The sequence below is a fragment of the Aotus nancymaae genome, unplaced genomic scaffold (assembly GCF_030222135.1).
Source record: "Aotus nancymaae isolate 86718 unplaced genomic scaffold, 86718_ANA_hifiasm-v0.15.2.pri h1tg000062l, whole genome shotgun sequence".
Classification (NCBI taxonomy): domain Eukaryota; kingdom Metazoa; phylum Chordata; class Mammalia; order Primates; family Aotidae; genus Aotus; species Aotus nancymaae.
Window position 1 is genome coordinate 7,628,476 of NW_026988476.1, and position 14,533 is coordinate 7,643,008.

The 14,533-nt window shown below is 33.4% G+C and overlaps 1 protein-coding gene across 10 annotated transcripts in view; it reads left to right on the forward strand.

Annotated features, from left to right (window-relative positions):
* The window catches only part of MIPOL1 (mirror-image polydactyly 1), a 365,075-nt gene that overhangs the window by 75,039 nt on the left and 275,503 nt on the right, over positions 1-14,533 (forward strand). For all 10 annotated transcript variants that reach the window (XM_064365793.1, XM_012469139.3, XM_012469173.3 and 7 more), the window contains 3 exons: positions 9,944-10,175; positions 11,667-11,802; positions 13,453-13,558. In XM_064365793.1, coding sequence (XP_064221863.1) covers positions 9,944-10,175; positions 11,667-11,802; positions 13,453-13,558 — 474 coding nt within the window. The remainder of the gene's footprint in view (positions 1-9,943; positions 10,176-11,666; positions 11,803-13,452; positions 13,559-14,533) is intronic.

A 14,533-nucleotide genomic window follows, 5' to 3' on the forward strand; every position in this document is an offset into this window, starting at 1 on the left:
TACAAATATATTACAAGTAGCCAAATAGTTGATATCACTGGGGAATAACAACAACAAAAATAGTTATGTTAGTTAATCAAACTTTAGGATAGTTTTCACAATCATTTCAGCCTAAATAATGTTTGCAGTGTTTTTGATATTTGTCATAGAAGTTGTACAAACCCTTAATTTATGTGATTTATAAGTTAATTATATAGCCTATGCTGCAGGATATTACACTATTATATTGTGCTCATTACCTACATATGGTCAAGGATGTTGAAATTTAAAATCTTACAGTATGATAGAATTACACAAAATGCCTATGCACTTTACGTAGTTCTTACATGGAAATCAGAACTTTTCCTCAATAGAATGAATATTGATTCATTCATGACTATTTCAGACTTGGCGAAACAACCAAAAACTTGAAAAAAAAATTGGTGTAGTATCACTGCTTTAAATAGCTCTTTTTCTATAAAAGAAAAGAATAAAATTTCAGTAAAATAATTTTTATGAATAGCTGATAGATAGTTTGAAACATGTTTCATCAAGTCATTGAATTGCTGTATCTAAGGTAAAATAATCTCACCACTTCTTTTTGGCATGTGTGTTTAAATATAACCATGTATAGGAGTATAAAGGATGCAGTTTATTTTGTATATCTAAGTCCAAATGAATGTTATGTGATATTGACAGATTTTGTGATTTTCTGGGTTTTCAATCTTAATAAAAGCTTATTTCAGTATCTTATAGCTACACATAGCCTTCACCATTCAATATGTTTTTAACTTCTCAGTGTGTGTACATTATGCCTTGTTAAGAATTATGTATGCACCGAGGACAGTGGCTCACACCTGTAATCCCAGGACTTTGGAAGCTGAGATGGGATAGACTTGAGATCACTTGAGCCCAGGAGTTCGAGACCAGCCTGGGCAACGTAGGGAGACCTTGTCTCTACAGATAATAAAAACAAATTAGTCAGGTGTGATGGCACTTGCCTATGATCCTAGCTACTCTGGAGGCTAAGGCTAGAGGATAGCCTGAGTCTGGGAGGCTGAGGCTGTAGTGAGCTGTGATGGTGCAACCTCACTCTAGTCTGGGTGACAGAGTGAAACCCTATTTTGAAAAAAAAAAAGAACATAAGAAATCACTATCTGTGCTTTCCAATATGGTAGCTATGGGCACCATGTGGCTATTGAACACTTAAAATCTGGCTAGTCCAAACTGAGATTTGCTGTAATTATAGTACAAAAAGGAATGTAAAATTTCTCAATTTTTAAATATTATGTGTTGAACTGATCATATTTGAGAAATTAATATTACTTGTTATTGTTTAATGAGCTTACTAGAAAATTAAAAATTGTATAAGCAATTTGAACCATATATCTTTTGGATAGTGCTGATCTGTATGATTGAGCATCACTGGGTCTACCCCCATTCTACCACCAACCTTTTCTTTACTTGTTTGCAAGGGTTATTCATATCATTTGCCTCCCTAGTTCTTTGTCAGTTCCCCTGAGAGCAGATAGACTTTTTAATTTACCTTTACATCCTACACAGCAACTGGCACTGTGTTGGTACTTAATAAGTGTTGAATAAAGTACTCATTTTCAATACTTGTTTACTCTCCATATATCCTTTAGCTGATTTTCTTATTCAGTATTTCTGGCCAGATGCATTGCCTCACACCTGTAATCTCAACACTTTGGGAGGCCGAGGTGGGAGGATCCCTTGAGCTCAGGAGTTCAAGACCAGTCTGGGCAACATAGTGAGATCCCATCTCAAAAAAAAAAAAAAGAAAGAAACCTAATTTAGTATTTTCCTTCGTTGATTCATTTCATTTCATTGAATGAAAGACCTAATATATCCACTGTTTTTGCCCTATGTGTTTTAGGAAGATGAGTATATTAGGGAGCTTACAATCCAGAAAGGGAGACACACATAGATGAAGAGGCCATGAACTGTAGAAACCACAACTATGTAACTATTCTTCTATAATGTGATTGAACACATTATAGAATAATTACCTAGTTGTGGTTGGTAATTAACTTGGTGATGATATTGAAAAATAGATGAAACAGAAAGCGTCTCTTACAATTTCATTTATACTGTGTGTAGAAACAATCTAAAAGTATGTTGGCAAGTTTGTTTAAAGCACAGAGGGTACTAATTATGTAGACCAATGAAAGTAAAATTATAGCTTTATTTTATGATTGTTGAAGCCAAAAAACAAACTTAAAAAGCCCTGAGAGAGCTAGTATACAGTATTCATGTAAAAAATTTCCATTTTTAAGCTAAGTTACCTAATTTCCTGTGACTCCTAAACTAGATTCTCAGGAAGATAAGAGCCTATGATCTACCAGCTGTGATCCTGATTGTAATTTATGTCATATGCCAATATAATTAATGAGCAAATTATATTATAGAAGTATGTTATTTAAATTTCTTGTTTTCCTGCCATGGGATTGAATTTACTGTTAATTTTCTTTCTTTGACAGTAAATTATCTTTCAGGGTCTTTCCTTAGTGTCAAGATTTCTAAATTTCAAAGTAGTATTACTTCTGTAATTTATTAGTTTTATAATCTGATACAAACTTTATTAAACCATTATGTATTAATTACAAGTTTTAACCATCTTAAGTATTTTCTTTTTGTGTTTATGTTTTTCATTGAATTAGGTGACATTCTATTTATTTTTCATTTCCATGTGTTCTGATATTTTCAAAGAATTATATACAATTGTTAACAGGAGAATGTTATTTGGACCCCCCCAAAAAAAGAAAAAAAGAAGAAAAAGAGAAAGTATTATATATATTAGTATTTCTAAGAGATTTTTCCACATAGTTGCTAACATTTCATAGAAGAAAAATGTTTAGATAACAGCTTGGTTGACTAGATAACAGCTTGGTTGACTAGATAACACCTTGGCTGACTAAAATCAGCTGTACTGATTTTAGCTGTGCAACTATATGCTGACTATTGATCATCAAATAAATTTGTTTAGGAAATTGAGAAAATTTAAAATATGAAAACTAGAATAATAACTAGGATGATAGATACCTTTCTTGCTTTTCTTAATATTTGAGAGAAATTAAAGATATGAATTTGAATTATAAGTTTGAATATGGACCCAAGATGGTGATGTTATCTCACAGTAAGGTAAGATAAATCAAATAGAGAAACTAGCTTTTAGCAAAGCAGATTCTAAAGATAATAATAGCTAATATTTATTGTGTATTTTGTGCCAACACTTTTTTAAAAGATTTATGTAACTTAGTTTAATTCTCTTAATTTTTTTGAGGGAGATACTATTATTTTACACCCTTTACTGCTAGGGAAGTTGATGTAAGATTAAATATTTTGCTGAAGGTTATACAGCTATATTGTAGAGCCAGAATTCAAACCCTGTAGTCTGTCTTCAGAACCCGTACACTGACTGTGGTTCTGCTTGGAGGGTCTAAATACATTAGTGGTGTTGTGGTTCGACCATTTGGATGGTCTAAATTTTTATCTTGTACACACATATTAGGCGGGTCTACTATAATGTGACAGAAGTTTTTGATAATGTTACGTGTGGGGAAAAACACATATAATATGCATCTGTGTTGCATAGATGTTGGGGGCGCACATATAATATGCATTTGTGTGGGAAGCGAGCCCTGTATTCCACAGAAAAGGAAATATTTAGTAATGGAAATAAATAGTATTTATATACACTGAGAGAAAGAGAGTATATGCTGTGTTTAAAGAATTGGTAGACGTCATTGGAAGCCATCACTAGTTGATACTGTTCTGTTTATTTCAAAACTAATATTCATTTTTTAAAAAGTTCTTGACCATTGAAAAAAGACATCTTTTGTTTAAAATGTGGAACTACTATAGAAATTCCATTGTCACATCAAATTTGCACTCTAATAGCAAAAAAAGTCTTATATTTCAATGTTTTTATATAATATGGTAATGGACCATATAGGAAGGAAAGAAGCATTAAGCATGAGATATGGTTCTTTTTATATTTATAAAATCAGATGGAAGGTATAAGTAATAACCTTCTTTTCTCACCCCCCGAAAGACAGAATTTACAGAATGTTGAAGTTGTGTTCTCAAGTATCAGAGAGCACATTGACAAATTGCCTTTACTATGTTCACTTTAGATATAAATGTACCAAGTAGCATCTTCATCTTAGGAGGCAGGCACTCCATTTATTTGAATGTATTTGCCCCTAGTACTTTTATCTTGCCTTTCTCTTTCCTGTCCCTGAACTCTCAGGTAGCTGGGATGTTGCTGTTCTGAGTAACCCCTGTAGGATCCCTAGAGACAATTCTAGCTCAACCACTCTGAAGAAACAGCTCTGTAAACAGTACTGACCCCCCAGGAGACCATCAAATCCGTTTACACAGATACCAGTTGTCACAAACTATTTACAAAGCCAGGCAGAACAGAATTTCCCAGCCTCTAAGAATCCCTATTTGATTCTAGCCAGTACCTTACTTCTGTATAGTGGTCAATAAATAATAGTTATTTTTGGCAATGAGTCATGATTTATTGGGTAGCATCAATCTAACTGAGTATACTATACATTAAAAAATGTGTAATTGTCTGAAGAATTGAACTCAAAGGGAATCTCAAAGCTTTCTTTCCTAGGATAGGCAATGGTATTGTAGTACTGTTAATTTTCCAGACTAAGGAATTGCGGGTTTAACAACAGCATTAGCATTGAGAACAATACTGACATCTCCAGGAGCTAGCAAGAATTTGTTAGATCATGAAAATGGTTCATTGAAACAGCCTGAAAGTCACTAGAGAGATACAGGGTCTTTAAAGCAAATAATGCAGCTGGTCTATGCACATGTATTAAGTACTGAGATTCTATGCCTAGATGAATAAACTGCCTCTAGCAATATCAGTAGGTGGCATTTTAGGGTAATACCTAGTAGTAATCCATAATGTCATTTTCAAATGGTAGCAGTTTGATAAGTTTATGTGTTAGTGATAGTATTAGATAGTAATTGCCAGAGTTGAGAATTATATTTGGTTTGAAGTGGTTGAATGCTTATGTCTAAATAAAACAACGTGCCCACAGAAAAGCAAATGAAGAGATTGATAGTAATGATAAAATTTTTCCTGTTGTTTAACTCTGGAGAAAAGAAAATCTGACTTCATAACTTTTGAATGATGAAGAAGAGATTGACAGTTTATTCTTTAAGTCCATATGGAGAAATGAAGTTAAATAGTATTCAGTTAGTCATAATAACAGAACAGTTAAGAATGACATTGATTAAACACTAAAGTGGATTACTAAAGAGAGTTTCTGTTTCAAATCATATGAAAGAGATAGAGGAATCAACAGGATGGTTTTAGGTTTAAATTTTCATCTTCCTAGAGATAGGAGTTTGAATCAAAAGTGAATATCTTTCTGTTTAGCATTTATCTTATCTTATAGATTGACTAATATGCAAAACAGACCAATAGCTTCACTTTCATGGCATTTTATTGGCTTGTGTTTATATTTATGTATGCAGTTCTTTTTAAAGTGAGGAGCAATACAAATAAGCTCAGCTAAAGCTTTAGTAGCTTCATCTCATTATCACTTCATAAAGATCCTTCTCCTGAGTTGGAGAGCTTAGAGAAAATAATTGCAGACTGAACTTCTTGAGAAGTTAGTGATTTGAGAGAGTTATTAACTGCTCTCATCTTCTCTTGGTTAGAAAAGGTACTAATTCACAAAGTTGGGCTATGAATAAGGTGAAGAAATTTAGGCAAAATGTAAGATGAGCAGTATCTTAAAATTTGTCTCAAAAAGTCAAAGTGCATCATGCCTGTAACTTTTTTTGTTTGAGAAAAAAAAAATTCTGAGGTCAGGCATGGTGGTTTATGCCTGTAATCCCAATACTTTGGGAAGGAGAGGCAGGAGGATTACTTGAGCCCAGGAGTTTGAGACCAGCCTGGGCAACATTTGGCCTATTCGAGACCAAATTTACCATTATCTACAACTTGTCACAAATTTCTAGGTCTAATTCAATATATGTTTCCTTTCAGTTTTTTATTATTAACTTCCTGGTGTTTACTTGACCTTATTCTGCATTTAAACTTGCTATTTGTTTACTAGTTTTATAGTTCTTTTTCAGAGAACTTTTTTTTTTTTTTCCAAAAAAAAAGTGAGGCATGGCAGCACACAACTGTAGTCTCAACTAATTGGGGGAGCTGAGAGCTGAGATGGGAAAATTGCTTGAGCCTGGAAGGTCAAGGCTGTAGTGAGCCATGATTGTGCTACTACACGACAATCTGGAGGACACAGCGAGACCCTCTTTCAAAAAAGAAAAAAGATATTTGTGTAGATACATATAGAAAGAATGGTTAATAAAGCAGGTATGATAAAATGTTAATATTTGGGGAGTCTAGGTAATGTGTATACAGTAATTCTTTGTACTGTTTTGTAACTTTTTTATAAGACAAATTATTTCAAAATAAAAATGTAAAAATGAAGGATTATTTACTGTCAGTTTTTGTCAGCCTTCTCATTTAGCTTGCTTCTGCAGTCATTGAAATCTTTGACATTTGGCTCTCATTTCTTCTCTTCATTTTCTGCCGTTTCTCTGGATGACTTCATTGCCTTCAGAGGTGATACTTTCAGCACTTTAACCTCTTGATTTTCTCCTCTCCAAGTATGTTCACTTTTAATTTGTTTCATCAACCCATTTCCAGATGAGCCATACCTTGGACGTTGTCCTTAACTGTTTACTCATTTTCGAAATTTTCAAAATTTCGACTATAACTATAACCATTTCTGACTGTAACTATAACATCTTGTCATTTCAATACAAGAAATGTCTCTTTGTTTTTCCTAAATTGATTCCTTCTCCTCTGTATCTATTCCTATTCTTCCTATTCTCTTCTTATTTTTATAATCTGTTAACTTTTTATTTCATGTAACTCTGGCTATCCTTTGGCAGTTTGCTACTTCTCGTAACCCTGTTTGTCCTTTTTCTGGAGCAAATGCCTATGTGAAATCTTCCTAGAGTCTTATAGGTGAGCATTAGTATGGTTAGCATATTGTATGTATTTGGCCTCCATAGCCCAAGCATAGTCTTTATTATATTGTATTAAGATCATTAGATGAGTTTGCCATCCTCACTGTACTAGAGAGTCTTTGAGTGGAGTGTTTGTTTCTTATTCATCTTTGTTTTCCCAGTACCTACCACAAGGCATATCACACTGTAAGTTTTCCATGAATGATCAGTAAATTAATGAATAAATAAATTAATACAAGTGTTTGAATACTAATATAGTGTAATGCAGGATGGCAGAGAGGAAGAGTATTGAGAGCCTTCAGAGGATTTAACATTGATTTGCTGGAATCATATTGCCAAAATAGTTGGTCAAAAAAGAAAAAGGCAGGAAAAGTTTTATAAATCAGCTATGTTTATTCTAAAGTAAAATTAAATTCTCAGACTGGGAGTCTGAGGTGGGAAGATTGCTTAAGCCAAGGAATTTGATGCCAGCCTGGGCAACATGGTAAGATCCTGACTCTAAAAAAAATTTTTTTAAATCTTTTTAAAATAAATTTTCAGTAGAAGGATATGGATAATCTGATTTGCAGAACAAACTCCAAATTTCTGATGAGCCTTTTGAATTAGAAATCTAAAAGTTTTTACTACTGAACAAAATGAAAAATATCCAGAAATAGAGCCAAGTCACACAGTATGGGTTTTTTAAAAATATTAAACATTTAAAATTAAATTTTAGAATGAAAGTCTAGAGTGTGTCAGAAATTGATGCATTGTAATAAAACTTCAAGGAGTTGTAATTACTAAGACCCAGGAAGGATCAACAAAGAATCCTCTTATTGGGAAGCTTCCCTATCGGCTCTAAGTTCGAAGAAGATAGTATGGTCACAAGTGAAATAGTGGTGATTTATCAAGAGTTCAGGAGATCACAAAATTTGACATTAGGTCATAGCTGAAGGAAGAGAACTATAAAACTAGTAAACAAATAGCGAGTTTAAATAGCAGAGATAAGGTCAAATAAACACCAGGAGGTTAGGAATAAAAAACTGAAAGGAAAAAATATACTGAATTAGATCTAGAAATATGGTGGTTAAAACTTGGGACAAATTGTAGATAATGGTAAATTTGGTCTCGAACAGGTCGAAAAGCGCTGGACAAGAGTCTGAAGCAGTTGTGCGGCTGTCAGGGGGACCTGGGGGCTTTTATAGTTGACAGTGATCCATGGACCATTCTTTTTCCTTTTGAAGAAACGTGGTACTTCATAAACTGAAGAAGCGTGTGGGGCCTAATAGTTTTTGAGAAATATGTCCCTAGGGGCAATTTTGTTATTTTGATTATGCTTTCAGTAATTATTTCTGATTGTTTTTCATTTGAGTTACTTACAATGTTATATGTTAATATGTGTTAGAAAGCATGGTCTGTTAATGATATAGAGGCTTTCCTTAGTGCCCATTTATAAACTTTTCTCATTCAGATTTTGAGAGTTCCATTATACTAATGGCAGCCTATTACAGAAAAGTTGCTTGGTGACCAACTAATGCAAACCAAGTAAGAATTTTGAGATGTCAAATATGAACAAGTAATCTTCAGATGTATCTGTTCCTAAAACTCAAATTTAAGTTAATATAATGTTGAAGTTTCACAGCTGTCTTATAGTGTATAATTATGATAGGACATTCTCTCTTCTAATTCATTTCTTGAGAGTGAAATAGAGAGTAATTTACCAAAAACAAATGATACTCGTCTAGCTTCTAGCTACCAATAGGAATAATGTCCAAGATCTAGAGTTCATAACTGGCTATACCTAATTTTAGCAAATATACAAGCAAATAATTTTTTCTTAAAAAGTGAATATTTTTATGAGAGGTATTTCATTTATAAGTGTCCCCCTTTTTTAAATTCTAAAACAACTCTCAGCCTGAGCAAAATAGCAAGACCCCATCTTTACAGAACATAAAAATGAGCCAGGCAAGGTGGCATGCTCCTTTAGTTCCAGGCATTCGGAAGACCAAGGCAAGAGGATTGCTTGAGCTCAGGAGGTCGAGGCTACAGAGCCGTAATCATACCACCACACTCCAGCCTGGCCAACAGAGCAAGACCCCATCTCAAAAAAAAAAAAAATCGAGTAAAATAAAATAAAACTACTCGTATGTGCCTCCAACGATTGTAAGTTTGGCAGATTAAAAAAGGCATCATCAAAAATCAGGTGAGATTCATCTGCCTTTTAAAGTTCAAGAAATGTTTCTGCCCTAAATAAGAAAGTACTAGTTACAATCAGTACTGGGGTCTGTTGAACTGATTTACTAGTGAATGAGTTTGCTTTGTGTATGTATGTGTCAGGCACTAGGCCAAGTATTTTGCATATGTTAACTCAGTCCTTAACAACAAATATTATATACCCATTTTACAAAAAAGAAACTGAGGCAGGATGGGTTGAGTAACTTGCCCAAAGTGATGCACTTGGCAAAGCTGGAATTCTAACCCAGGCAGTCTAATACCAGAGTTCCACATATAATAACTCTTCACCATAATCATTATTATATACTATTTTCAGAAATCTAGAAAAGTTAATCTAGAAAATAATATCTCCAAATCAGTGATTCTCAGCCTTGAGTGTATACTGGAATCATTTGGGGATCTTCAGAAATATAGACTAGGTCTCACTCCCAGAGATCTTTTAAGCTCTGAGGATTTTTTAAAATCTCCTTAGGTTATTCCAACATGCAGTCAGAGTTGTGAACCACTATCCTAAATATCTATTGACTGTGGAAATGGAAGTCTTGATGGTAAAAACCACACTGTATATGCTTATCTGATTACAGTAGAAATAAGACTAGAAATTATATTTTTAAAGCTATGAGAGTATTTCCAAAAATATTTATTTGATTGAATGATTTAATATGTAGTTACAGTGTTTGATATATCATGTGTTATTTTGTTTGTTTAAATACAGATATAACCCACAGTTATCTTAAACAAGAAACCACAAGGATAAATAAAAGTACACAGCCAGATGAGCAACTGACTATGAATTCTGAGGAAAATATGCATCAGAAATCCACTGAATTAGTTAATGAAATAAGTTATGAGAACACAGAATGGCCAGGGCAGAGATCAAGGAATTTTCAGATCATCAGTTCTTATCCAGATGATGAGTCTGTTTACTGTACTACTGAAAAATCCAAGTAAGTATTCACAGCCTTAGATTTAGAAAGCAGGAATTGGGGCTGGGCATGGTGGCTCTTGCCTGTAATTCCAGCAATTTGGGAGGCCGAGGCGGGCAGGTCACTTGAGGTCAGGAGTTTGAGACCAGTCTGGCCAACATGGTGAAACCCTATCTCTACTAAAAATACAAGTATCAGCCAGGTGTGGTGGCACATGCCTGGAATCCCAGCTACTCAGGAGGCTGAGTCATGAAAATCGCTTGAACCTAGGAGGCAGAGGTTGCAGTTAGCTGAGAGTATGCCACTGCACTCCAGCCTGGGTGACAGAGCAAGATTGTCTCAAGAAAAAAAAAAGAGAGAAACAGAGAGTGGAAAGTGGAAGAACTTTTTGTTCCTTTCTCCCTTCTTCCCTTTTTTCCTCTTTCCTTCTTTCTTTCTTTTTGGAGTTGGCTAATTCTAAACTCATTAGAATTTGGGGAATCTACCAAGGTTTTCAACTGTTTCTGTGATATAGATATAATATGTCTAGTTAACTAAGTGAAAAAGCACAACGTGCATCTGAAGAAAGGCAGTGAGATTTAATTCTATCTTGTTCAATATTATTTTCTGTGACCTTTTATTATGTATTTGGAAATAACTGTTAAATTGATATACATGAGATATCTTTCATGAAAGTAAAAAACTGGCAGCTCCAGGATAAGGTAAGCCCAAACATGCATTTCGGTTTAGGTTAGCACTATTTTTCGTTTAAATGAATTTGAATGCTGTTAAAAGGGCCTTGTGCTCTACCATTTGCCTTCCTTGTTATTTTACGTTCTCAGCTTTTACCCATTCACCTTGCCTACCTAGCTCATGAAAGGATTTGAATTTGTGATACCTTATACTTTTAACTATGAGATTAAGGAACTTTGATAATTAGTCATGTACTATAAAAATATTATTAGATTTAAAAAGAAGTTTCAGTGACTAGTGTATTTTCAGTCTAGACAAAATAATACTTTACAGCATACTATTTTTAACAGAGTTTTGCATAGGAACTTTTATTTCTACTTTCAAATTATTCAGTAGATGTGTTAATGGATAGTAACATATAATATAACCTTTTAACCCTGTAACAGATTCTTACTAGGATGTAGATTGGAGTACATATTGCGGGGTAGAAGCACAGAATGAAGTAGGGATAAACATTTTATAACCACATGGGTAAAGTAAATAGTAGAGATTGGGCTAAAGTCAGATTATGAGATATCTAGTATAATTACAACAGAAGATATACATGATAAATAGAGCTGCACTGACTGTCCCAGCCTTTACTAAATTTCTTCTTAGTGACTCCAAGATTTACCTATGCTTACAAATTTAATATAAGGCCTATAAAAAAATAGCCCATCTATTTGCCTTTGCCTTCCTTTATACTACTTGCTTATGTTGGTACTGTTCTTAAGTAGCATACAAAATGTCAAAAAAATTAGTTTGTCTTACTCTGAACATTAATCAGTTTCTTTATTACAGCATTATGGAACATAGACATAATGATATTCATAATGAATGTATGACTCCTTGTCAAGTTACTTCAGACTCAGATAAAGAGAATACAATAGCATTTCTTCTAAAAGAATTGAATATTCTGAAAACAAGCAATAAAAAGGTATAATATGGAACATCTGATAATTGTATAGTCTGCTTTTAGCTGTTGATCTTCTAAATTTCCTTTATTGCCCATCATATTTCAGCTTTATTTTGTACTTTAATCATTTAACATAGCTTTATGTTTTTGCCATACCTTGCCATCAGGTTATGGTTGAGTTAAGGAGTTGACTATGAAAACATTTTTTTTTTGGTTTCCTACCTTGCTGGCCTGTATTAGCACTTCCTTTTTCAAAAACTAACCCCTGGTTCCTTGTATAGGTATCTTAAAAAAAAAAATTCATTCAAATTTTAGTAAAACTTTGTTTGAGTGCTAAAGAGAATGAGAAATAGAATGCATTGGTTTCATGTTACTTTCTTAATTTTTTTTTTCTTTATTAGTATCTATGCCCTATATTTGACCTTAATAATATATGTAATTAAACATTTCAGTAGCAAGGCTTGGCAATATGGTAATTTACCTTGTGTTTATCTTATACTGCTGCATTTTATCCAATACAATTTGTCTTGTTATGTTTTATCTTCTGTTCAGACTCTTATTCTAGTTATATTCATGTGATCATTAAATAATTTAATTAAATAATGTACATTTTCTATACCTTCTTTTCTTTTAACCTCTACATACTTCTCTAATTTTAATATTCTAGTCATTTGACCTAATCAAACTGAAGCATGATGTTAGGAATGTTGATCATGTCTGAAGGAAAACTAAAATTACAGAAGCCTAGGAAGGAATTAAAAAAGCATTTGGAGGGATTCTATATGAAAGCATGAGATGTTTTCTGTACTTTCATTTAGCGGTTATTTATTAAATGCCAATTATGAGTCAGGTATCAGTGCCAATTTAAATGGAATAGGATGGGATAGTTTCTCAAAGGGAGATTTGTATCAGATATTAAGATTATTATCTTAATTTTGTTTCAAAATATTGGACTTACTAAGATAAACTGTAAAGCGTTGCTATCCATTATTTTAGTAGGTGAATCCCTTCCAAATATTTTGTGTTAAGAAAAAAGAATGGATGAGACTGCTTTTGCAGTAGTTATTTTTATTATTATTGTTTTAAGATGGAGTTTCCCTCTTGTTTCCCAGGCTGGAGTGCAATGACACAATCTTGGCCCACTGCAATCTCCACCTCCCGGGTTCAAGCGATCTCCTGCCTCAGCCTCCTGAGTAGCTGGGATTGCAGGTGTCCACCACCATGCCCAGCTAACTTTTTGTATTTTTAGTAGAGACAGGGTTTCACCATGTTGGCCAGGCTGGTCTTGAACTCCTGACCTCAGGTGATTTGCCCACCTTGGCCTCCCAAAGTGCTGGGATTACAGGCCAGTAATCCCAGCCACTGTATGTGGCCTGCAGTAGTTATTTTTAAAAATAATGTTGGTTCTGTGAATTTCATTTGCCTATTCATGCACATATAACTAAATAAATTAAGTGTATATTGTGATGTTTTTACAATTTCTATATTATTACAGGTAATTATTACTTTATAAGTAACAAATTCTTAATTTTTTTCTGGAGTTATATATCTAGGCAGCTAAATATTATATAAGAATTAAGAAAAAACAAAAACTTTACTTTGAAATTAGTTATATTTTTGCAAGACATTTGTCAGATAAAAATCTATGATTTTTTTTTTAATGTGCTTTAGCTTCAAGAGAAACTGGCTAAAGAAGATAAAGAACAGAGAAAACTAAAGTTTAAGCTGGAACTCCAAGAGAAAGAAACAGAAGCTAAAATTGCTGAAAAGACAGCAGGTATAGTAGATGAGTATTAACATATGGCCTTAAGAATCACACATAAGGTTATTATATGGTGTGTCTTGGTGAATGAATACTAGCATACTGGCTTATTTGCCAAAGGAGGGGAAGCTCTGTCCCTTTTTTTTTTTTTTTTTTTGGCTGCTTAGAAAATAGGTGGCTTTAACATCCTGGTACTGGTATTAGTGAGAGCTTTACCTGTATTCATACTGATTTGGGCATTAAATGCATTGTTAACACCATGTCAATCCAATCACAAAAAGGTTGTTTGTTTTGTTGGAAGGGGCTGAACAAACAAGGGGAAATAATGATTACCAGTGCCTCTACCTTTCAACCAGCAGTTCAAATACCACTTATTGTTTTAGCTCCTTGAGAGGAAATAACTTCGCCTTTGCATGAAGATAGTCACATATTCATTGCCAATGGAAACCTGCATTTGATTTAAAAATCTGTTTTGTGCAATTAATAAGTTTTCATCTGATGATGTAGATGCTAATAGAGATAATATTTTCCCTGAGATTAAAGTGAAAGGTTGCCAAACTTTCAGATTATAAATGATTACCTTAAATATATTCTGGAGTCTATCTTTACTCACAAGTCTTTGCAAGGAGAAATTTTTAAATGTATTTTTGATACGTTTTAGATATAATGAAATGATTCTCAATAGTCTGTGATCTCCATCTGTGTATGCCACTGTGAATGTCTCTCTCATATTGTTTTAGTATGTTAAGGAAAGAGAAATTTCGTAAAGGAATACACATTGGCATTCAGAGCCATTTTAGAAATCACTTATTTTAACATTTTTATATCATTTGGAATGCTTTTAAGAAACAATTGAATTTTATGATTAGTCTGAGGTTATAATACTGCTTTACAAGTTACTTAATAGGATTACATATGTGCAGAATTGTTTTAGATCAGAAATATGATTAACTAGTAGAGCCTGTCTTCAAAATATTACTGTGGAAAATA